This window comes from Coregonus clupeaformis, chromosome 33 (assembly GCF_020615455.1).
Source record: "Coregonus clupeaformis isolate EN_2021a chromosome 33, ASM2061545v1, whole genome shotgun sequence".
NCBI classification, from domain to species: domain Eukaryota; kingdom Metazoa; phylum Chordata; class Actinopteri; order Salmoniformes; family Salmonidae; genus Coregonus; species Coregonus clupeaformis.
The window spans coordinates 26,220,716-26,246,802 of NC_059224.1; the positions used below are offsets into that span (position 1 = coordinate 26,220,716).

At 43.2% G+C, this 26,087-nt stretch overlaps 1 protein-coding gene across 3 annotated transcripts in view; it reads right to left on the minus strand.

Annotated features, from left to right (window-relative positions):
• Positions 1-26,087, minus strand: part of vta1 (vesicle (multivesicular body) trafficking 1) — a 70,116-nt gene that overhangs the window by 19,349 nt on the left and 24,680 nt on the right. For all 3 annotated transcript variants that reach the window (XM_041860582.2, XM_041860583.1, XM_041860581.2), the window contains exons 2-3: positions 21,747-21,841; positions 15,544-15,671 (exon numbers count right to left, since the gene is read on the minus strand). In XM_041860582.2, coding sequence (XP_041716516.2) covers positions 15,544-15,671; positions 21,747-21,841 — 223 coding nt within the window. The remainder of the gene's footprint in view (positions 1-15,543; positions 15,672-21,746; positions 21,842-26,087) is intronic.

Genomic DNA, 26,087 nt, shown 5'->3' on the forward strand with positions numbered 1-26,087 from the left:
ACAAGGGTTTTGCTACCAAGTACTAAGTCATGTTTTGCAGAGGGGTCAAATACTTATTTCCCTCATTAAAATGCAAATCAATTAATAATATTTTTAACATGCATTTTTCTGGATTTATTTGTTGTTATTCTGTCTCTCACTGTTCAAATAAACCTACCATTAAAATCATAGACTGATCACGTCTTTGTCAGTGGGCAAACATACAAAATCAGCAGGGGATCAAATACTTTTTTCCCTCACTGTACACATGCGGAGATCATCCGTTCACCCACACCGCATCCCACAAAGACAAAGCGGTTGGAACCAAAAATCTCCAATTTGGGACAAATTTACACCGGTCTAATGTCCATTGCTCGTGTTTCTTGGCCCAAGCAGGTCTCTTCTTATTATTGGTGTCCTTTAGTAGTGGTTTCTTTGCAGCAATTTGACCATGAAGGCCTGATTCACACAGTCCCCTCTGAACAGTTGATGTTGAGATGTGTCTGTTACTTGAACTCTTTGAAGCATTTATTTGGGCTGCAATTTCTGAGGCTGGTAACTCTAATGAATTTATCCTCTGCAGCAGAGGTAACTCTGGGTCTTCCATTCCTGTGGCGGTCCTCATGAGAGCTAGTTTCATCATATCGCTTGATGGTTTTTGCGACTGCACTTGAAGAAACTTTCAAAGTTCTTGAAATGTTCCGTATTGACTGACCTTCATGTCTAAAAATAATGATGGACTGTCATTTCTCTTTGCTTATTTGAGTTGTTCCTGCCATAATATGGACTTGGTATTTTACCAAATAGGGCTATCTTCTGTATACCCTCCCTACCTTGTCACAACACAACTGATTGGCTCAAACGCATTAAGGAGGAAAGAAATTCCACAAATTAACTTTTAAGGCAACCTGTTAATTGAAATGAATTCCAGGTGAATACCTCATAAAGCTGGTTGAGAGAATGCCATACGTGTGCAAAGCTGTCATGAAGGCAAAGGGTGGCTATTTGAATATAAAATATACACTAATTTTCTTGTTTTCGAAAGAAAAGCAAAAAAAATTGTCCATTAAAATAACATCAAATTGATCAGAAATACAGTGTAGACATTGTTAATGTTGTAAATGGCTATTGTAGCTGGAAACGGCTGATTTTTAATGGAATATCTACATAGGCGTACAGAGGTCCATTATCAGCAACCATCAGTCCTGTGTTCCAAAGGCACATTGTGTTTGCTAATCCAAGTTTATCATTTTAAAAGGCTAATTGATCATTAGAAAACCCTTTTGCAATTATGTTAGCACAGCTGAAAACGGTTGTGAATACTTGTCTGAAAAGTTATAAGCCATGAAAAGAATGCAGACCTTAAGAACCCAATCAAGCAAATTATCTAAACTTGTCACGTCTGCTTTACAGTATGACATTCAAAGCCTGTAATGTATGATTCAATGTCTTATCATTGAAGTCATGCAGTCACAAAACTGTCAAGTATACGACTTGAACAACTTTGAGGTGAAAAGCTAACTGCAGGCCATAAACAGAGCCTCACACTGTACAGTGTAATTGCATAGCAGCCTATGCATTTCATTTCAGTGATACTGTAGTAAAGGACAAACAGTATCTGGCTATGCACAGCATAGTAACAATACTTAAGGTAATGCAGCCTATTAGCAGACACACACTTGTAGGTAGTCCTCTGCTTTGAAAATAACCAGGCATGTGGTGTGCATGTGTCACAGCTGTCGCTGGTATAGAATGTTGTTTATGGGCCAGCAAGCTCCTCTTCTAGCCCTTTGTGACCGTTGACAGAGCTTTGTCCTCCAGGCAAAACTACCAATGAAGTGCAAATTTTTTTTTTTTACCTTTATTTAACCAGGTAAGCCAGTTGAGAACAAGTTCTCATTTACAACTGTGACCTGGCCAAGATAAAGCAAAGCAGTGCAATAAAAAACAACAACACAGAGTTACATATGGGGTAAAACAAAACATAAAGTCAAAAATACAACAGAAAATATATATACACTGTGTGCAAATGTTGCAAGTTATGGAGGCAAGGCAATAAATAGGACATAGTGCAAAATAATTACAATTAGTATGAACACTGGAATTATAGATGTGCAAGAGATGATGTGCAAATAGAGATACTGGGGTGCAAATTAGCAAAATAAATAACAATATGGGGATGAGGTAGTTGGGTGGGCTAATTTCAGGTGCAGTGATCGGTAAGGTGCTGACAACTGATGCTTAAAGTTAGTGAGGGAGATAAGAGTCTCCAGCTTCAGAGATTTTTGCAATTCGTTCCAGTCATTGGCAGCAGAGAACTGGAAGGAATGGCGGCCAAAGGAGGTGTTGGCTTTGGGGATGACCAGTGAGATATACCTGCTGGAGCACAAACTACGGGTGGGTGTTGCTATGGTGACCAATGAGCTAAGATAAGGCGGGGATTTGCCTAGCAGTGATTTATAGATGGCCTGGAGCCAGTGGGTTTGGCGACGAATATGTAGTGAGGACCAGCCAACAAGAGCGTACAGGTCACAGTGGTGGGTAGTACAGTGGGGAGAACAAGTATTTGATACACTGCCGATTTTGCAGGTTTTCCTACTTACAAAGCATGTAGAGGTCTGTAATTTTTATCATATGTACACTTCAACTGTGAGAGACGGAATCTAAAACAAAAATCCAGAAAATCACATTGTGATTTTTAAGTAATTAATTTGCATTTGCAGTTTCCAGCTACAACAGCCATTTACAATATTAACAATGTCTACACTGTATTTCTGATCAATTTGATGTTATTTTAATGTACAAAAAAAATGTTTTTCTTTCAAAAACAAGGATATTTCTAAGTGACCCCAAACTTTTGAACGGTAGTGTATTTTGATTTGTTTAACACTTTTTTGGTTACTACATGATTCCAAATGTGTCATTAATTTTTTTTTATGTCTTCACTATTATTCTATAGAGTAGAAAATAGTACAAATAAAGAAAAACCCTGGAATGAGTAGCTGTGTCCAAACTTTTGACTGGTACTGTAATACCCCAACCAGAAGCTATGGATTACAGGCAACATCCAAACTGAGCTAAAGGGTAGAGCTGCCGCTTTCAAGGAGCGTTCTCTAACCCGGACGCTTATAAGAAATCCCGCTATGCCCTCCGACGAACCATCAAAAAGGCCAAGAGTCAATACAGGACTAAGATGAATCGTACTACACCGGCTCCGACGCTCGTCAGATGTGGCAGGGCTTGCAAACTAATACAGACTACAAAGGGAAGCACAGCCGTGAGCTGCCCAGTGACACGAGCCTACCAGACGAGCTAAATCACTTCTATGCTCGCTTTGAGGCAAGCAACACTGAAGCATGCATGAGAGCATCAGCTGTTCCGGATGACTGTGATATCACGCTCTCCGTAGCCGATGTGAGTAAGACTTTTAAACAGGTCAACATTCACAAGGCCGCAGGGCCGGACAGATTATCAGGACGCGTACTCCGAGCATGCGCTGACCAACTGGCAAGTGTCTTCACTGACATTTTCAACATGTCCCTGACTGAGTCTGTAATACCAACATGCACCGCCCCAACAGATCCACAGATGATGCAATCTCTATCGCACTCCACACTGCCCTTTCCCACCTGGACAAGAGGAACACCTACGTGAGAATGCTATTCATTGACTACAGCTCAGCATTCAACACCATAGTGCCCTCAAAGCTCATCACTAAGCTAAGGATCCTGGGACTAAACACCTCCCTCTGCAACTGGATCCTGGACTTCCTGACGGGCCGCCCCCAGGTGGTAAGGGTAGGTAACAACACATCTGCCACACTGATCCTCAACACGGGGGACCCTCAGGGTGCGTGCTCAGTCCCCTCCTGTACTCTCTGTTCACCCATGACTGCATGGCCAGGCACGACTCCAACACCATCATTAAGTTTGCCGACGACACAACAGTGGTAGGCCTGATCACCGACAACGATGAGACAGCCTATAGGGAGGAGGTCAGAGATCTGGCCGTGTGGTGCCAGGACAACAACCTCTCCCTCAACGTGACCAAGACAAAGGAGATGATTGTGGACTACAGGAAAAAAAAGAGGACTGAGCACGCCCCCATTCTCATCGACGGGGCTGTAGTGGAACAGGTTGAGAGCTTCAAGTTCCTTGGTGTCCACATCACCAACGAACTATCATGGTCCAAACACACCAAGACAGTCGTGAAGAGGGCACGACAAAGCTTATTCCCCCTCAGGAGACTAAAAAGATTTGGCATGGGTCCTCAGATCCTCAAAAAATTCTACAGCTGCACCATCGAGAGCATCCTGACTGGTTGCATCACCGCCTGGTATGGCAACTGCTTGGCCTCTGACCGCAAGGCACTACAGAGGGTAGTGCGTACGGCCCAGTACATCACAGGGGCAAAGCTCTCTGCCATCCAGGACCTCTATACCAGGCGGTGTCAGAGGAAGGCCCTCAAAATTGTCAAAGACTCCAGTCACCCTAGTCATAGACTGTTCTCTCTGCTACCGCACGGCAAGCGGTACCGGAGTGCCAAGTCTAGGTCCAAAAGACTTCTCAACAGCTTCTACCCCCAAGCCATAAGACTCCTGAACAGCTAATCATGGCTACCCGGACTATTTGCACTGCCCCCCACCCCATACTTTTTACGCTGCTGCTACTCTGTTAAGTATTTATGCATAGTCACTTTAACTCTACCCACATGTACATATTACCTCAACTACCTCAACTAGCCGGTGCCCCCGCACATTGACTATGCAACGGTACCCCCCTGTATATATAGCCTCCCTACTGTCACTTTATTCTATTGTATATATAGCCTCCCTACTGTCAATTTATTTTTACTTCTGCTCTTTTTTTTTCTCAACACTTTTTTGTTGTTGTTTTATTCTTACTTTTTTGTTTAAAATAAATGCACTGTTGGTTAAGGGCTGTAAGTAAGCATTTCACTGTAATGTCTGCACCTGTTGTATTCGGCGCATGTGACCAATAAAATTTGATTTGATTTGATTTGAACATGTTTCAAGCAGACCACCATAGTCCCTGTGGCCAAGAACACTAAGATAACCTGCCTAAATGACTATCGACCCGTAGCACTCACGTCTGTAGCCATGAAGTGCTTTGAAAGGCTGGTCATGGCTCACATCAACACCATTATCCCAGAAACCCTAGACCCACTCCAATTTGCATACCGCCCCAACAGATCCACAGATGATGCAATCTCTATTGCACTCCACACTGCCCTTTCCCACCTGGACAAGAGAAACACCTACGTGAGAATGCTATTCATTGACTACAGCTCAGCGTTCAACACCATAGTGCCCTCAAAGCTCATCACCAAGCTAAGGACCAGGGGACTAAACACCTCCCTCTGCAACTGGATCCTGGACTTCCTGACGGGCCACCCCCAGTTGGTAAGGGTAGGTAACAACACATCTGCCACGCTGATCCTAAACACGGGGGCCCCTCAGGGATGCATGCTCAGTCCTCTCCTGTACTCCCTGTTCACCCATGACTGCATGGCCAGGCACGACTCCAACACCATCATTAAGTTTGCCGACGACACAACAGTGGTAGGCCTGATCACCGACAACGAGACAGCCTATAGGGAGGAGGTCAGAGACCTGGCCGTGTGGTGCCAGCATAATAACCTCTCCCTCAACGTTATCAAGACAAAGGAGATGATTGTGGACTAAAGGAGAAAAAAAAGAGGACTGAGCACGCCCCCATTCTCATCGACAGGGCTGTAGTGGAACAGGTTGAGAGCTTCAAGTTCGTTGGTGTCCATATCACCAACAAACTATCATGGTCCTAACATACCAAGACAGTCGTGAAGAGGGCACGACAAAGCCTATTCCCCCTCAGGAGACTGAAAAGATTTGGCATGGGTCCTCAGATCCTCAAAAAGTTATACAGCTGCACCATCGAGAGCATCCTTACTGGTTGCATCACTGCCTGGTATGGCAACTGCTCGGCCTGCGACCGCAAGGCACTACAGAGGGTAGTGCGTACGGCCCAGTACATCACTGGGGCCAAGCTTCCTGTCATCCAGGGCCTCTATACCTGGTGGTGTCAGAGGAAGGCCCTAAAAATTGTCAGACTCCAGCCACCCTAGTCATAGACTGTTCTCTCTGCTACCGCACGGCAAGCGGTACCGGAGCGCCAAGTCTAGGTCCAAAAGGCTTCTTAACAGCTTCTACCCCCAAGCCATAAGACTCCTGAACAGCTAATCATGGCTTCCCGGACTATTTGCATTGTCCCCCCCGACCCCACCACCTTTTTTACACTGCTGCTACTCTCTGTTTATTATCTATGCAGTCACTTTAACTCTAACCACATGTACATATTACCTCAATTACCTCGACTAACCTGTGCCCCCCCACATTGACTCAGTACCGGTACCCCCTGTATATAGCCTCCCTACTGTTATTTTATTTTACTGCTGCTCTTTAATTATTTGTTATTTTTAAGGTCTACACCGGTTGTATTCGGCGCAAGTGGCAAATACAATTTCATTAATATTTAACAATTATATGCTTTACATTGGTAAATAAATGTTGATAACTTGCAATACTGTGCTTCTGAGAAGGGATGGTTCCACTCTGCTCCCTGCAGCTGGTCTGTGCGTATCGTCAAGGACATGGGGCGACTCGAGATAACTTGCGACTCGGGATCGAGCAAAAACTTGAGGAACAACCTGTTATTGGTCACACGGCGTAAGACAAAGAGCCTCTGAGAAGTGACCACAGTGTCTCGGTTAATCCTGTTCTTCTGTTATCTTCCAAGGGCACAGCTGTGTGGCGATGTGAGGTGAAACGAAACTGACGTTATCACTTGTTTGTGCGCTATGAAACGATACACATAGCCACGAGAAGAAAACAAGGTAGCTTGTTTTCTTCCGAGCTGACGTGGAGGGGTGGAACCAGCCATGACTAAACATTTTTAGGTCCACTATATAAGACGTCTGTTTATCTCTGTATGTCAGAGCTCTCGGCCCAACACTCAAGAGTGTTGGGTCGACCAGCCTCATTATTGCACAGCACTCACACTATTCACTTGCGTGTGTGGTGTGACCTGCTCCCTTATTAATACGTTTTGAATAAAGTCATATCCTGATTGGTGATTGACCTTGTCTCTCAATGTTAAAGTAGAATTTCCACTACACATTACAGACAGAAATTATGACATCTATCCATCCATCCATCTCTATATACAGTGCATTCAGAAAGTATTCAGACCCCTTGACTTTTTCCACATTTTGCTACGTTACAGCCTTATTCTAAAATTGATTAAATAGTTTTTTCCCCCTCATCAATCTATAGACAATAACAAAGCAAAAACAGGTTGTATTAAAAATTAAAAACTGAAATATTACATTTACATAAGTATTTAGACCCTTTACTCAGTACTTTGTTGAAGCACCTTTGGCAGCGATTACAGCCTCGAGTCTTCTTGGGTATGACGCTACAAGCTTGGCACACCTGTATTTGGGGTGTTTCTCCCATTCCTCTCTGCAGATCGTCTCAAGCTCTGTCAGGTTGGATGGGGAGCGTTGCTGCACAGCTATTTTCAGGTCTCTCCAGAGATGTTCGATCGGGTTCAATTCCGGGCCCTGGCTGGGCCACTCAAGGACATTGAGACTTGTCCCGAAGCCATTCCTGCGTTGTCTTGGCTGTGTGCTTAGGGTCGATGTCCTGTTGGAAGGTGAACCTTTGCCCCAGTCTGAGCTCTGGAGCAGGTTTTCATCAAGGATCTCTCTGTACTTTGCTCCGTTCATCTTTGCCTCGATCCTGACTAGTCTCCCAGTCCCTGCAGCTGAAAAACATCCCACAACATGATGCTGCCACCACCATGCTTCACCGTAGAGATGGTGCCAGGTTTCCTCCAGAAGTGACACTCGACATTCAGGCAGGCAAAGAGTTCAATCTTGGTTTAATCAGACCAGAGAATCTTGTTTCTAATGGTCTGAGAGTCCTTTAGTTGCCTTTTGGCAAACTCCAAGTGGGCTGTCATGTGGCTTTCACTGAGGAGTGGCTTCCGTCTGGCCACTCTAGCATAAAGGCCTGATTGGTAGAACTCTTTCATTCGTAACTCTTTCCATGACAGGATCCCTTATTGATGTCACTTGTTTGTATTTGTATTTATTATGGATCCCCACTCTTCCTGGGGTCCAGCAAAATTAAGGCAGTTATACATTTTAAAAACATTACAATACATTCATAACAGATTTCACAACATATTAAGTGTGTGCCCTCAGGCCTCTGCTCTACTACCACATATCTATAACACAAAATCCATGTGTACATTTATGTTATCGTGTGTTTGTATGCATGTCTCTATGTTTGTGTTAATTCACTTCAAATCAGTGTAGATGAAGGGGATGAGACAGGTGAAAGAATGATTTTTAAGCCTTGAGACAATTGAGACATGGATTGTGTGTGTCCACCATTCAGAGGGTGAATGGGCAAGACAAAATACTTAACTGCTTTTGAATGGGGTATGGTAGTGGGTGCCAGGCGCACTGGTTTAAGTGTGTCAAGAACTGCAACGCTGCTGGGTTTTTCACGCTCAACAGTTTCCCGTGTGTGTCAAGAATGGTCCACCAACCAAAGGACATCGAGTCAACATGACAACTGTGGGAAGCATTGGAGTCAACATGGGCCAGCATCCCTGTGGAACGCTTTCGACACCTTGTAGAGTCCATGCCCCGACGAATTGACGCTGTTCTGAGGGCAAAAGGGGGTGCAACTCAATATTAGAAAGGTGTTTGGAGTTGGAGTTGGAGTGAGTAGTCATGCTGTACTTCGCTCCGCAGGTAATATGACACACATTACATTACAACGGAACGATTTGATTAGTGTAATGTTAGCTAGCTACATAGTTGTCTTTGTATCAAAGATAAAGGTGTAGTATAGAGAAACTATCGAGGTTAGCTAGCCAGCTACATTCGTTCGCAGCGACGCCGTTTTTCAAACAAAGTCAACACCGCAGCCATTGCTAGCTAGCCAACACTACCAGCTAGCAGTACTGTAGCAACTAAATACAATATCATTTTAGTCAATGAGAATTTTGCAACGTAAAGCTTCACTTTCTGAACATTCGAGATGTGTAGTCCACTTGTGTAGCTAGCATGACTGACTTTGTGCTAGCTAGCCAACGTTTAATTATTTCTGTGTTATGAAAGGAACTAGACACGGACACGAATGATCTGTTTAGTGTGTTAACACACTATTGGTAGTTTGTTATAACCAAGTATTCGTGCTAAACCGTGTGTTATTGGATGCTAGCATGCTAGTTAGCTATGGCGTCATAGGATACGGTGCCCTGGGCGGCTTTCACGGAAGAATACTGTACCAAGTTAGCTAGCTGAATAAACTAAGTTAGAGTCTATTCCTAGAAAACATTGAACCGCTGTAGTTTACAACAATTATCATTTCTAAAGTGGAAGTTGGGAGAGTTATATTTGAGTGTTTCAGTGAAAGGTAAGTGAAGGAGGCCCCGCTCTCTCGCTTCCCCAGATGTTTAGTTAATTTTATTCCAATCTCTTTTACATTATTGTAGCCTTTTCTGTAGCCTGTCAACTATGTGTCTGTCTATCCCTGTTCTCTCCTCTCTGCACAGGCCATTCAAACGCTTCACACCGCGTGGCTGCTGCCACTCTAATCTGGTGGTCCCTGCGCGCACGACCCACGTGGAGTTCCAGGTCTCCGGCAGCCTCTGGAACTGCCGTTCTGCGGCCAACAAGGCAGAGTTCATCTCAGCCTATGCTAACCTCCAGTCCCTCAACTTCTTGGCGCTGACAGAAACATGGATTACCACAGAAAACACTGCTACTCCTACTGCTCTTTCCTCGTCTGATCATGTGTTCTCGCATACCCCGAGAGCATCTGGTCAGCGCGGCGGTGGCACAGGAATCCTCATCTCTCTTAAGTGGACATTCTCTCTTTTCCCCCTGACCCATCTGTCTATCTCCTCATTTGAATTCCATGCTGTCACAGTCACTAGCCCATTCAAGTTTAACATCCTTATCATTTATCGCCCTCCAGGTTCCCTTGGAGAGTTCATCAATGAGCTTGACACTTTGATAAGTTCCTTTCCCGAGGATGGCTCACTTTAACCTCCCTACGTCTGCCTTTGACTCATTTCTCTCTGCCTCCTTCTTTCCACTCCTTTCCTCTTTTGACCTCACCCTCTCACCGTCCCCCCCCTACTCACAAGGCAGGCAATACGCTTGACCTCATCTTTACTAGATGCTGTTCTTCTACTAATCTCACTGCAACTCCCCTCCAAGTCTCCGACCACTACTTTGTATCCTTTTCTCTCTCGCTCTTCTCCAACACTACTCACTCTGCCCCTACTCAGATGGTAATGTGCCGTCGCAACCTTCGCTCTCTCTCTCCCGCTACTCTCCCCTCTTCCATCCTATCATCTCTTCCCTCTGCTAAATCCTTCTCGCTCCGATCTCCTGATTCTGCCTCCTCTCCTCCCTTTCTGCATCTTTTGACTCTCTATGTCCCCTATCCTCCCGGCCGGCTCGGTCCTCCCCTCCTGCTCCGTGGCTTGACGACTCATTGCGAGCTCACAGAACAGGGCTCCGGGCAGCCGAGCGGAAATGGAGGAAAACTAGACTCCCTGCGGACCTGTCATCTTTTCACTCCCTCCTCTCTACATTCGCTTCCTCTGTTTCTGCTGCTAAAGCCACTTTCTACCACTTTCAAGCCTCTACCTCTAACCCTAGGAAGCTCTTTGCCACCTTCTCCTCCCTGCTGAATCCTCCTCCTCCTCCCTCTCTGTGGATGACTTCGTCAACCATTTTGAAAAGAAGGTTGACGACATCCGATCCTCATTTATTAAGTCAAATGACACCGCTGGTCCTGCTTATACTGCCCTACCCTATGCTTTGTCTTCTTTCTCCCCTCTCTCTCCAGATGAAATCTTGCGACTTGTGACGGCCAGCCACCCAACAACCTGCCCGCTTGACCCTATCCCCTCCTCTCATCTCCAGACCATTTCCGGAGACCTTCTCCCTTACCTCACTCATTACATTGACATTTACATTTTAGTCATTTAGCACTATGTCCCTTCCATCTTCAAGAGAGCGAGAGTTGCACCCCTCCTCAAAAAACCTACACTCGATGCCTCCGATGTCAACAACTACAGTCCAGTGTCCCTTCTTTCTTTTCTCTCCAAAACTCTTCAGTGTGCCGTCTCTAGCCAACTCTCCTGCTATCTCTCTCAGAATGACCTTCATCCAAACCAGTCAGGTTTCAAGACTGGTCATTCAACTGAGACTGCTCTTCTCTGTGTCACGGAGGCTCTCCGCACTGCTAAAGCTAACTCTCTCTCCTCTGCTCTTATCCTTCTAGACCTATCTGCTGCCTTTGATACTGTGAACCATCAGATCCTCCTCTCCACCCTCTCCGAGTTGGGCATCTCCGGCGCTGCTCACTCTTGGATTGCGTCCTACCTGACAGGTCGCTCCTACCAGGTGGCGTGGCGAGAATCTGTCTCCGCACCATGTGCTCTCCCCACTGGTGTCCCCCTGGGCTCAGTTTTAGGCCCTCTCCTATTCTCTCTATACACCAAGTCACTTGGCTCTGTCATATCCTCACATGGTCTCTCCTATCATTGCTACGCAGACGACACACAATACATTTTCTCTTTTCCCCCTTCTGATAACCAGGTGGCGAATCGCATCTCTGCATGTCTGGCAGACATATCAGTGTGGATGTCGGATCACCACCTGTATTGGCTGACCATATGTGTGAGGAGGAGACTCCGCATAGGAAGGGTTAAATACCAGTGCTTGTGTGAATATGTTTTCTGTCTTATTCAGCTGTTTGCCCCTTTGGGTGAATAAACCTGGTTTGAGTTTTAACAAATCGTCCGTGAGTTTTACTCGGTTCGTTTAGAACCTAACAAATGTCTTCAATTTCCTATAAAAACTAATTTTGTGACCCAGAAACCATACGGTGTCCTTTCTTCAATATACACAGTGTAGAGCAGCCACTCACTCCCTCTCTGTCTGTGGTCAGCATGAATCCAGTTTGACCACACATCATCCATTCCTACTTAATGGTCTGCTTCTCCAAAAAAACGAGTCCTGCACAGCGCCTTGAAACCATCCTGATATCTGGGTCGATCACAGTAAATCCCTCCACACCGTCTCACCTAAACCTGAGTTTAACTAAGATCGGATTCAGTGGGAAGACGATTCATGGCCAGACCGCAACTTCTGCAGACCTAACTGAAGGTTGTGCAATGTTTTTGAGGGTTTGTTGTACATCTCACTGGGGTGTTGTGGAAACAAGATGGTGAAACGAAAATAAAAACGAAATGCATCTTGAAGAACAATTCAAGGCTGCCAGTAAGACTACTACACTAAGTTGACAAATGGAGATCCTGGCCTATTGCAGAAATATTCACAAGTCCAACTCCGCCCATCTTCTCAGTTGTACACATCTGATGTACGTTGTTGGCATTTGGTGTCATGGCGCAGGGGGTGGGTCGTGGGGACGGGGAGGTAAATCTGAAAACAGAAAGGGCTGAAACACCATGGAGGTTCATTTACAGCACATTCCAGCCTACATTCTCAACACAACAGTGTGCGCTTTCATGGCTTTTATCTGGCTGGCTCTGCAGAGGTCAGCACATTGGACAGGAACTGGGTCTGCCTCGGGCTATTTACATGCATTATGTCAAAGGCTCTGGACAGAGATCCTCACAAGAACTCAGTGATGGACTTCCACCCTCCAGCTATGAGATATTTTATCTCACTCACCCCACTTTCATGCACATTATCTTTTTTCAATTTAAGGAAAAAATCTTTCACTGGAACGGATGGATTTGAAAACATACTTTTTTCCCGACAACTGACCTGAGCTTAATTCTGAAAGATATGTCAACACTTTGGTAACCTCGTCCCCAGGCTCAATTGCTACCATATATAAAGCCTGGTAACACTGTGCTTCAAAGTGGAACTTGAAAGGGGTGTGGTACAGAGTTACAATGTATTAGATGGGACTATGAAAAATTGCGAAAATCGGCAATCAAAATAAATGTATCACATTGACCATATTATTTATTAATTGATTCGGAGTTAGGGCATATAACGTTTAAATGTGAAAACTATTTCTAAGATGCTTACTTTGAGATTTTCCAAACTCACTTCTTTGTTTAAATCACTTTCGCTGCTCACTTTGAAGTCCACAATGAAGGGGGGAGGTTCTAAGGGTTATGCTAGATGGTAATAGCTGCGAGATCAGCCAATTAAAACCAGCAGTTGTTTCATACACTCCTGCCATATGCTTTCATTCAAATTCCATTCTGAGGCGCTGTGAAACCAAACGGTTCAACACAGAAAGAGCCGGCTGGTGGACGAGATTAACACTGGTATTGACAAGACTTTAAACCTTTGAAATTCAAAGGCCATAACTGGACAGAAACATAATAGGATAAAAGGATTCCCTAAAATATGTGACCATGCACAGTGTTATTCCTGCAATTACCACCATTTAAGACTAGACTAAGCTATGTACACACTTAACGGCAATCAACGAAAGAAGAAAAAACAGAATTTTTATGCATTTAGGGATGCTACGTTTGCTTCATCAAAAGTTTACTTGTTGAGAACAGGATATGAATCATCAGAAGTGTAGATTTTTCTTGCAACCCAACTGACGAGTGAGTTTAAATGGGGGTTTAATAAAAACATTGCTCGTTGCTTAGAAACAAATGAGCGGATTAGTGAAAACTTGTCAGCTTAAAATATGGGTGGAATGTTTTTAAAATCTAAATTGCTACCTTGCACAGGATGAATGGGGGAGATAGACATATGCAAAACTGATTGTCTTTAATTAGACCTGCTAAACTAACATTTTAAACTTCTCTCCAGTGTTCAGGACTGTGGCTGGTACTGTATATGGGGCCTGGAATCACCACACAGGAGACTACATCCTGTACGCCAGGGTTCTCCACCCTTTTCTAGCATGAGAGCTACTTTATTTTTAAATGAAACGTGTCGCGAGCTACAATTGTTTTTCTAGCTTTCAAAATAGTAACATTCTCTTCTCCTCTCCCCTGCAACTCTTCCCCGGGTCCTTAATGTACAAGAGAAAGTAGGGCACTATGTTTATTTTAAAAAAAATCTGTCAATATACCTGGTAAAATAATGGTTAATAAACAACTAAGGGGGGCCCTTTAAAATCTGTAATTTTTTCCCCCCAAATACTGTTTTATATTTTACAAAATTATGTTCTCAGTTACATTTTCGCTGGTTTTAGATTTTTTCGATTTTTCACTCTTAAAATTACAATTGTTCATAGATAAAACGAAATAGGATGTTCTGAGTCCATGTCAATGCTTAAATCACATCTGAAGATAATTCTTTTTTTAGGTCTGGAAGAAAACTAACATATTTACATTTTTGAGTGCAATTCCCCTTTAATTGCGCATCTGGCCCTTTAATTGTGCATCTAGCGAGTGAGGACTGTGCGTCTAATGTTTCGGTCTAGTGATGGTTCTGTACTGCTGCTCATTTCATGGCAAAGTTTGTAAATAACAAATAATACATACAAATGATATACTTCCTCATTATATACTTCTGCCAGGTAAGCCAACTTTGCAGTTAACATTTCATTGAGAAGGTTTTGGGGAATGTATTTCTGTCAACCCACAAGACGGTTATCACATCAACTGGCTACACACGGAGTGATAGACAAATGTGCGTACCACACGCAGGAAATTAATTGGCAGATATTGTGTTAGGTTTGGCTTTTTAAGCTAGTAGCGGCTAACCAGGGGTGGGATAATGTCAATGTTGCGTTGATTAGATGGTAGCTGGGAGCTTGCGGTGTCTGATACTTGTGAGATTTGTTTATGACATTTTACGGTGGAACACGTGAAAATTGCATGTACTTTCAGAATTGTTTGGCGAGCTACTCATAGGTGGGCTGCGAGCTTGGTAGCTTGCGATTGACCTGTTGGAAACTCCTCAAGTATGCATTAGTGTTGAGAGTGGTTCCTGAAGTAATGGGAGTGCTGCAGTGTAAAACAGGGCTGTTATCTCTCACAAGCAGTGGAGCTACTCCAGTCCAGACCCTGACTACATTAATGGAGACCTTGGCTGGCCTGGCACCCACAGCTCCTGGAAGACTCTCCTTTACGGTCCAGCCCTGCTGCTGTAGTCAGTGCCCACAACACACTCATAATGCCAGTCAGACCTGTAACGCTACACCTGAATGGCCAATAGGAATCATCTGGCCCCTGTGGCAATATATTCACACAGACATGGCTTTGTTGCTAATTTTAGACTCTTGACTGGACTACATGTGCAAAAGCAACAGTGTGATTATTTTGTGTCGTGGTTCAGTGAAAGGAAATGGTAATCATGAGGGCTTACGTATTGGAACCAGAAAAATAAGAAAAAACGACATTGGAAACAGTCCACTACCACGCTGAAATTCAAGAGGCAGGGAGCAGCCTGCCTCTACAGTACAGCAGGTTGTCTCCACAAGCTACGCAGGTAGTAAGACAGTGAGTGAAGACATAGCCTTACTTGTGGAATCTTCCTGAACGATCCTCGTTGTCAGCATAGAGGAACATTTTTAAGGCATAGTTTTCGATGTGTGCATTGCCGACAACTTCATGGGTGATTGAGTCATTGTCAGTCAGCTCCTTCTTCATCTGAAAAACACAGCAGCATCAATCACACAATTATGTTCTGCAGGCACATCCAAACTGAAAAACCACCGACTGCAACGTTTTGTCCTGAATACAAAGTGTTATGTTTGGCGCAAATCCAATACAACGTATTACTGAGTACCACTCTATATATTTTCAAGCATAGTAGTGGCTGCATCATGCTTGTCATGATGCTATGGGTATGCTTGTCATCGTTAAGGACTGGGGAGTGTTTCAGGATCAAAAAGAAACAGAATGGAGCTAAGCACAGGCAAAAATCTACACTGGAGTTGCTTACCAAGACAACATTGAATGTTTTTACTTAAATCTACTTGAAAATCTGACCTGAAAACAGTTGTCTAGCAATGATCAACAACCAATTTTACAGAGCTTGAATGATTTTGAAAAGAATAATGGGCAAATGTTGCACTAACCAGGTGCGGAAAGCTCTTAGAGACTTACCCAGAAACACTCACTGCTGTAAATCACTGCCAAATGTGCTTCTACAAAATATTGACTCAGAGGTGTGAATACTTATGTAAATTAAATATTTCTGTATCCCATTTTCAATACATTTGCAAACATTTCTAAAAACATTTTCACTTTATTATGGGGTATTGTGTGTAGATGGGTGACAAAAAGCATTTTTTTATCCATTCTGAATTCAGGGTGTAACAACAAAATGTGGAATAAATCAAGGGGTATGAATACTTTCTAAAGGCACTGTAAATCTTTCAACTGACACAAAGTGCTCCTCCTAGATTCCTGGATGCTGAACAGCACACACAGACACAGTCCATACATAAAGGGAGTCTGTGTACTGTACTGTGCATGGACCGTGTGACAAATCTGCGATGGCTGTGTTTTTTCTGAGAAGTGAGGCTTTCCATGGTGTGACTCATTGATTCCTGGGATGCAGCAGAGAGCACACACTTTAATTCCACTCCAGAACACTCTTATAATTAATAGAGTATAGCATGGTGGGGTGGAGGGTCTCTGGAGACGCACCCACAGATTTGTATTTGTATTTATTATGGATCCCCATCACTCTTCCTGGGGTAGTTATACATTTTAAAAACATTACAACACATTCAAAACAGATTTCACAACATATTAAGTGTGTGCCCTCAGGCCTCTACTCTACTACCACAGATCTATAAAACAAAATCCATGTGTACGTGTGTATAGTGCATATGTTATCATGTGTTTGTATGTATGTGTCTATGTTTGTGTTGCTTCACAGTCCCCGCTGTTCCATAAGGTGTATTTTTATCTGTTTTTTTTGAGCCAGGAGAGATTGACATGCATATTATTAATGTTAGCTCTCTGTGTACATCCAAGGGCCAGCCATGCTGCCCTGTTCTGAGCCAATTCCAATAATAACGTGGACATTAACCAAGGGATGGTTTTACCACTCTCATTTCAACAATACTGGACAATAAACCTTGCACAGAAGACCACTAGTAAACCACTGACCAAAAGGACGTTGGATTTCACCGGAAACATCAAAGCCAGTGGCCAAGAACTGGCACTTAACTTTATTACACCTCTCTTACATGGCAATGAGTCACATATGACAATACCAGTGACTTTAAAACTTGTCATTTTCCTCTACCCTAATTGTGATTGGGTAGTTGTCAAGATAATTTTGTCTTCATCCTTATATGTTCAACCCGTTTGCCCCTGACAAATTAAATGATTGCTGTGTCTAAATGCTATTGTGTCTTAATGGTTTGCAGCAGCCAGTGCCCAAAAATGCATCCGCAAAGCTCACTTACTGCGACAGAGGCAGCCGCTCTCTGAGATGTTGGTCTGCTAGAGAGCGTCAGGTTTCCTTGTAAAATCAGTAAAGCAAATAATACTGGTTACATTTCAACAGGTGGACTCTGCTCTTCTGAATGGACGTACTGTTCACGTTTTAATGAAATCGCAACCTATCCTTAAGGCAATACAAAGCACAGTACATCACTTGTGCTAAAGTGTAGCGGAGGACTTTAAAAACAACTTGGAAGGAAGCATGCCGACTTTATAGAAAGAAGAGTCAAGGATCAAACTCCTAATTGAATCAAAGGACTTAGTTTGGATCACACCACTCAAACTCCCCTGGGTTCTCTAGAAATCCATGTTGTACTAGAACAACTTTGCAAAACAACAGTGATTTCCAATAGTTCAGGCCAATATTACCATGAAAGGCCGCTTCTTCTTTCATGGTTTTGCTGTCATTGCATAACAGAATGAGTGACATGTCTTGCTTGTAGCCCTTTTCAAGTGTCTAAAAGCAACCCTAACAGACCAGAGCTAGACCTATTGACACTCCTGTAGAGCGACTGTAGGAGAACAAAAACAAACAGATAGTGCATTGAAGTGACTGGGCATGTAAATATTGAAGACGCCCAATGCTACGATCAGGAAAACAAAAACAACAGCAGTTTCCATGAAACAGACGCCCATTAGTGTATAGCGTAACTACTGGCAATATCTTCCACCAGACCTTCCTTGCCTAATCCACTGCTCTAAGAACGCTAATTAAACGATGCAGAGAACGAGCCAAGTTTGCTTCTACCCCAGCCCAAACAGCAATCAGCAGCCTGAGCGATGGCACTCAGCCAGCCATACTGGTCAATATGCTGAGAGATGGGCTGCGGGCACGATTAAGCTTGTCAATGCCAAAACAAAAGACTGATTGTCATCTTAATTATCCATTCTCTGCACAAAAAAACAATAATTGGTTGTTTGTTTCCCTAGAAATGTGTGGCTTTAGTAGAGATTAAACTGTCATTTGGTGAAATTAGAAAGTTCCATATGGTGTGGTGTAAGATTTCTGTTTCTTCAGTTTCATACCCTGCTTCCACTTCTGGAATGGAATGAAAGTCTACTTACTCATTTTCCCATGATTAGGGAGGAAAAATAAAACAATGATTCCACATTCACTTCCAGAAATATCATACAAGGCGCAAGAAAATAAAACAAAGGAAGTTTAACAATCTGTACCGAGTCCATAGTGACCTAGTCTGCGATAGTGGGTTAAAAGTTAAACGTATATTTCATAGAAGGTTTCTTCACCACCTTTTTAAAAGCCCTTTAGACTGGATGCACCCACTGGGGCTGGTTAAGACATCCCGTTGCTGTGACATTTAATGAATCTTGCAACAGTAAAACCTGGCTCAGGGGACTAGAAAATCCCAGGGCTTTCTTAATTGGTTCCAAAATGTCTATAAAAATCCCTGGGCACAGGAGCAAACAGCATCCCAAGGTTGCTTCCTGCTCCCCATTTTAGAGGAAGACCATAAACCCTGTCTTTTGAACTCTGATGAGAATACAGTGCTTTTAAAACGTTGGGGTCACTACATAAATTCTCAAAGGAAAGCATTTTAAAAGATAGAATAGAAGATCAGAAATGTCAATTTTTTCATAATTACGTACATAGATGATTTAACAGTTCATTTTTACATGAGAATGTATTGGTTATTATTGGAGCTTCCTTTACATGACATCTACAGTGGGGGAAAAAAGTATTTAGTCAGCCACCAATTATGCAAGTTCTCCCACTTAAAAAGATGAGAGAGGCCTGTAATTTTCATCATAGGTACACGTCAACTATGACAGACAAAATGAGAAACAAAATTCCAGAAAATCACATTGTAGGATTTTTACTGAATTTATTTGCAAATTATGGTGGAAAATAAGTATTTGGTCAATAACAAAAGTTTCTCAATACTTTGTTATATACCCTTTGTTGGCAATGACACCGGTCAAACGTTTTCTGTAAGTCTTCACAAGGTTTTCACACACTGTTGCTGGTATTTTGGCCGATTCCTCCATGCAGATCTCCTCTAGAGCAGTGATGTTTTGGGCAACACGGACTTTCGACTCCCTCCAAAGATTTTCTATGGGGTTGAGATCTGGAGACTGGCTAGGCCAATCCAGGACCTTGAAATGCTTCTTACGAAGCCACTCCTTCGTTGCCCGGGCGGTGTGTTTGGGATCATTGTCATGCTGAAAGACCCAGCCACGTTTAATCTTCAATGCCCTTGCTGATGGAAGGAGGTTTTCACTCAAAATCTCACGATACATGGCCCCATTAATTCTTTCCTTTACACGGATCAGTCGTCCTGGTCCCTTTGCAGAAAAACAGCCCCAAAGCATGATGTTTCCACCCCCATGCTTCACAGTAGGTATGGTGTTCTTTGGATGCAACTCAGCATTCTTTGTCCTCCAAACACGACGAGTTGAGTTTTTACCAAAAAGTTATATTTTGGTTTCATCTGACCATATGGCATTCTCCCAATCCTCTTCTGGATCATCCAAATGCACTCTAGCAAACTTCAGACGGGCCTGGACATGTACTGGCTTAAGCAGGGGGACATGTCTGGCACTGCAGGATTTGAGTCCCTGGCGGCGTAGTGTGTTACTGATGGTAGGCTTTGTTACTTTGGTCCCAGCTCTCTGCAGGTCATTCACTAGGTCCCCCCGTGTGGTTCTGGGATTTTTGCTCACCGTTCTTGTGATCATTTTGACCCCACGGGGTGAGATCTTGCATGGAGCCCCAGATCGAGGGAGATTATCAGTGGTCTTGTATGTCTTCCATTTCCTAATAATTGCTCCCACAGTTAGTTTCTTCAAACCAAGCTGCTTACCTATTGCAGATTCAGTATTCCCAGCCTGGTGCAGGTCTACAATTTTGTTTCTGGTGTCCTTTGACAGCTCTTTGGTCTTGGCCATAGTGGAGTTTGGAGTGTGACTGTTTGAGGTTGTGGACAGGTGTCTTTTATACTGATAACAAGTTCAAACAGGTGCCATTAATACAGGTAACGAGTGGAGGACAGAGGAGCCTCTTAAAGAAGAAGTTACAGGTCTGTGAGAGCCAGAAATCTTGCTTGTTTGTAGGTGACCAAATACTTATTTTCCACCATAATTTGCAAATAAATTCATAAAAAATCCTACAATGTGATTTTCTGGAGAAAAAAAATCTCAATTTGTCTGTCATAGTTGACGTGTACCTATGATGAAAATTACAGGCCTCTCTCATCTTTTTATGTGGGAGAACATGCACAATTGGTGGCTGACTAAATTCTTTTTTCCCCCCACTGTAACAAACATTCCTCACTGAAGGATGTACATATGTGACATATCAAAGTGTGAATGCCAAATCTTAGTTTTCATGCGACTCGACCATTAAAACCTTTTTAGAAAATCTCTACGAAAATATATGGTGATCTGGTCTTACATTAAAACACAGAGCTTTAAACTTAAAGTAGATATTACACTTTAATTAATTCCTTCAGAAGTACATTTCTGAAGGAATTAATTATTTCAAAACCTAAATTCCATAACTTACCTAAGCTTTGATAAATGCGTGAGCCGACTTTCTCAAAGATTCCAATTTGTCCTTGGATAACTTTAAAAAGTAGACCTTATCAAATTGTGGGCTACATTATTTATATTAGAGAGATGGAAAGCTAAATCATAACTGCTAGACTTTTGGTATCTGAAATTAAATGTGTGTGAATCAAGGAATTCATCCTCAAACTGGATTATACAGCAATTACTGTACATTACAGATGTTTAGTTGAATCAAAGAGTATCTCACTCCTATAATTTAAAATGATGAGGTGCAGACATCTCAATCATGTTCACAGAACTCAACCATGGGAGACTGCCACTCTGCCGTTAATGACCTTTTTGTGAGGCAGTGCCATGATCCACTTCTGAAGGCAAAACTGAATCTGCTAGGCCTGTCCCTGACGCTTTGAAAAAAGTCAAATGCCAAGACTCCTAAAGAGCTCTTAGCAGCCAGTATGGGTTTGAAGATATTCATTACTAGAGTGCCCTAACTGAGACATTAGGTGGTGTGATACGTTATATTTAGCGGATATTGGTACAGAGTTGAGGAACTAGATAGCATTATCCATCTAGCCTACCTCACATTCTAGTGTTTAGTGCATTATGATATCCAAAAATCAATCAAATCAACAAATAATAAATGTGAATACAATGGGACAATAGTAGATACAGACTTGTTATATTATGAGCAAACCTGTTTAAACATTGCAAAGTGTAGGCTAGCGGATATCTTACCGTTTCTAACTGGTCCATCAGTTTCACAAGAAACTTCCGGCATTCTGGGGTTTTGCTGTCCAGTTTCATTCCCGTCTGCATGGCATAAAGCCGACCTGACAGAGAAGGAAACAGGTATCACTATTTAATCTCAGAGCAATGCGTCAATGGTGGTGCTTCATGTTTCCCTGAAAATGTTTCTACAATTTGAAAATGTCAATAACCTCTGGTTCCCAGATCTGATCATCAGTCAAGTATTTCATTTGAGATTTTTGGTTATCGTAGACGTTTTAAGCTTAAAACACCAAGTTGATATGGTAAAATCAAAAGTGGACTGGGTACATTGTTCTGTATGTTATGTGGAGGAAATCAAAAATTTGTTTTTGCGTTCAGGGTGAGGTCTTTCAAATTAAAAGTACCCTAATTCACCAAAAGTGTTAATGTGTCCAGCATGCAGTCTGAGAACCTCTAGAAATAGGCCTTACTGGTTTCTTAAAACTTACTTGATTGTTTTCACATTCCTCTCTGTGAGTTATGACACTCACTTTAGGTGAAATTATTCATCCTCTCAACAGTGCAAGTCTGTGAAAGAGGCTGCGTAAATATTAGCATTATTGCGGTTGTCTCCTTAGCATTGTATCACTGAGCACATAACAGCCTGGATAAAGTCTTGGCTCTCATGTTTTTAACACGCTGTCCATCCACCCTCTCCTGCATGTTGCCAGATCCTTGCATGCTTTGATTGTATGCATCCAGGCTCTGGACCATTAGCACCCTTCTCTCAGTTTTCAGAGATTTAAAACATGCGCACACCCAGACATCTGGTGAAGGATGGTCCCATGAGCCTTAACGTCTTCGCTGTGTGCAACTTTTGGTCCACTGAATGTTTTACTCGTCACTGCCAAGTCCAACAACTCTGGGCTTACAGCTGTTTCCAGTGCTGCAGTTTCCAACCAACAAAGAACTAAGTTCGGGTCCCTGTTTTTGACTTGGTGGAAGACCTGTGTGGGGGGGCTCGGATGGTTGAAGGGCAGCTCTCGGGGAACTGTGGGGTGGAGGGATCTTGTAGGGTGCCTGGCGGTTTGACTTGGTGGGAGACCTGTGTGGGGGGGGGCTCGGATGGTTGAAGGGCAGCTCTCAGGGAACTGTGGGGGGCGGGGGGGATCTTGGAGGGTGCCTGGCGGTTTGACTTGGTGGGAGACCTGTCGACCCTGGTTGCTTCTGTGTGTCGCTCTGGATGGGAGTCTGTTAGATGACTAATGTGATGTAGATGTTGAGCGGCTTCACTGCAGGTAGATTGTATGTTTTAATATTCAATAAAAAAGCAAATAACGTACTGAAGGATAAAAAGACAGACAACATGACTGTCAAAAAGATGGAAGACACCTGGGCCGTTTTATAAGACAGATTTAATGGATCAACAGATTAAAGAGAAGAGGGACACAAATCAAATGAAGGCGTGCTGGAAAAACTTAAATGCCAAAGCCAAAAAAGGAAGCGGCAGAGGAGAGGCGGGGGTTATTTCAGACCGGAGGGAGGCCTCCATCCAAGGGAATTGATCCTCTCTCCTAGAAGATATGCGAGATGATTCCCCAGCAGTTTGCCCCTCTCCTTAACCCCTATGATGACGACGGACAACTCGACCCACCAATATTTAGTAAGCATAAATAAACTGGTAAACATCAATGACTATAATGCACATTAAAACTAACGTTAATGCTACTTCACTACAATAGTATCGTTATCAGTCCCGTTACAGCATGTTGCATAACTTCATCATTCGTACCAAGGCTGGGCATATCATAAGCCCCAATTAAATTGCTATTAAATCTACTGCAGATTGAGCTCCTGAATTTCCAAACAGAGCTACTGCAAATTCAGAAACTACCTAATTGACAGATATTCTATTCACACATGATACATGAATGAAGATGTGAGAAGTGACACCTATGACTACAGATGTTGGATCTTAATTTGAACACCCGGTTGTTGCAGAAACTGGTCAAATTAAGATCCTACATATATAGGCTACAGACCTATAATACAAAACACTGCCTGGAAGAAACCAGTCAGAATACGAGCAGAACCGGGAAAGGGCAGAAGAAAAAGCAGAATACTGACTGCTTTGAATGTGTAGTCTATAGCCTGAGGTGTGAGGCTCTGAATGCCTGAAGGACTTCAGTGAGAGCCTTAATAATGAGCTGTCTCCAACCGGGACAGAACAATCAATCGCTCCAGCTGTAGTTCAAAGTCATCAGCTAGACAAAGTAAGACAGGCAGGTGGAAAACTCTGCCTTCCCAGAGCCCATGTAGGTGTCCTCCTCTCTGACAAAGATAATACCTTTCACCACCCACACATTGGCTCTTTAAATTCACACAGGGTGATGGATGCTGCTGTCCCTAAGGAAATTAAAAGATGAGCCACTAGAACAGCTTGTTGCCTAGAGCCTGTCTAGCCAAGAAACATGGCATAAGAGTCTGCTATTCTTCAAAGAGTGACCATGCAATTTGCTAAACAGGGGATTAATAAATCATAGAATAGGCTACACCAGACCATGATCAAGCACAATATTTCAACAAATGTTTGTTACCAAAAAGACACTGTAAAGTACTGTATTTTATTGAGCTCTTGTAAGACCAGTGATGCACTTGTCATTCTGACCTATACGTTTTGACAACTACCTGGCCAGCTGTCTTTGCCTCAAATGCAATAGGTTTCTATTAGACCTGCCTGTGAGCTGAAGTGGACAGAGTAGGCAAGCCAACATCAGCTTCCATTTCAGCAGCACATCAATAGGCCTTTTAGTAAAGGAAAAATATCCAGTTAGACTAAATCAGCAAATGTCACATTTCCAGTCATTACACTGTAAAAGACAGTGAACTTGCAATTACTACTTCCCAGCGGAAAAGAAAACAGCAAAATGTACCCAGCTGGTAGTGCTCTAGGTATGGCAAAAATACAGCGGGTTAATTTAAATAAAGGTGCCTGTCTTTGATACAGGGCTGCTCTCAGTATGAAGCCTATGAGTGGGAAAAAGTAAATGTTTGACTGTAAATGTCAATGTTTACAGACCAAGGAATTTGGTAATCTTTCTTGTCCTGATCAACATTGATAGGCATGAGTCAGTGAGGCAGTAACAGATAGCTTACAGCGCATTCGGAAAGTATTCAGACCCCTTAACTTCTTCCACATTTTGTTACGTTACAGCCTTATTCTAAAAATGTTCCTCATCAATCTACCCACAATACCCCATAAGGACAAAGCGATAAAAAAAAAATAATAAAAAAAAATACCTTATTAACATCAATATTCAGACCCTTTTTTTATGAGACTCAAAATTGAGCTCAGGTGCACCATGTTTCCATTGATCATCCTTGAGATGTTTCTACAACTTGATTGGAGTCCACCTGTGGTAAATTCAATTGATTGGACATGATTTGGAAAGGCACACACCTGTCTATATAAGTTCCCACAGTTGACAGTGCATGTCAGAACAAAAACCAAGCCATGAGGTCGAAGGAATTGTCCGTAGAACTTCGAGACTGGATTGTGTCGAGGCACAGATCTGTGGAATTGTACCTAAAAAAATTCTGCAGCATTGAAGGTCCCGAAACAAAGTGGCCTCCATCACTCTTAAATGGAAGAAGTTTGGAACCACCAAGACTCTTCCTAGAGCTGGCCGCCTGGCCAAACTGAGCAATCGGGGGAGAAGGGCCTTGGTCAGGGAGGTGACCAAGAACCCGATGGTCACTCTGACAGAGCTCCAGAGTTCCTCTGTGGAGATGGGAGAACCTTCCAGAAGGACAACCATCTCTGCAGCACTCCACTAAAATCAGGCCTTTATGGTACAGTGGCCAGACGGAAGCCACTCCTCAGTAAAAAGGCACATGACAGCCCGCTTAGAGTTTGCCTAAAGGCACCTAAAGGACTCTCAGACCATGAGAAACAAGATTCTCTGGTCTGATGAAACCAAGATTTAACTATTTGGCCTGAATGCCAAGCGTCACATCTGGAGGAAACCTGGCCCCATCCCTACGGTGAAGCATGGTGGTGGCAGCATCATGCTGTGGGGATGTTTTTCAGCGGCAGGGACTGCAAGACCAGTCAGGATCGAGGGAAAGATGAACGGAGCAAAGTACAGAGAGATCCTTGATGAAAACCTGCTCCAGAGCGCTCAGGACCTCAGGCTGGGGCGAAGGTTCACCTTCCAACAGGACAACGACCCTAAGCACACAGCCAAGACAATGCAGGGGTGGCTTGGGGACATGTCTCTGAATGTCCTTGAGTGGCCCAGCCAGAGACCTGAAAATAGCTGTGCAGCGACGCTCTCCATCCAACCTGACAGAGCTTGAGAGGATCTG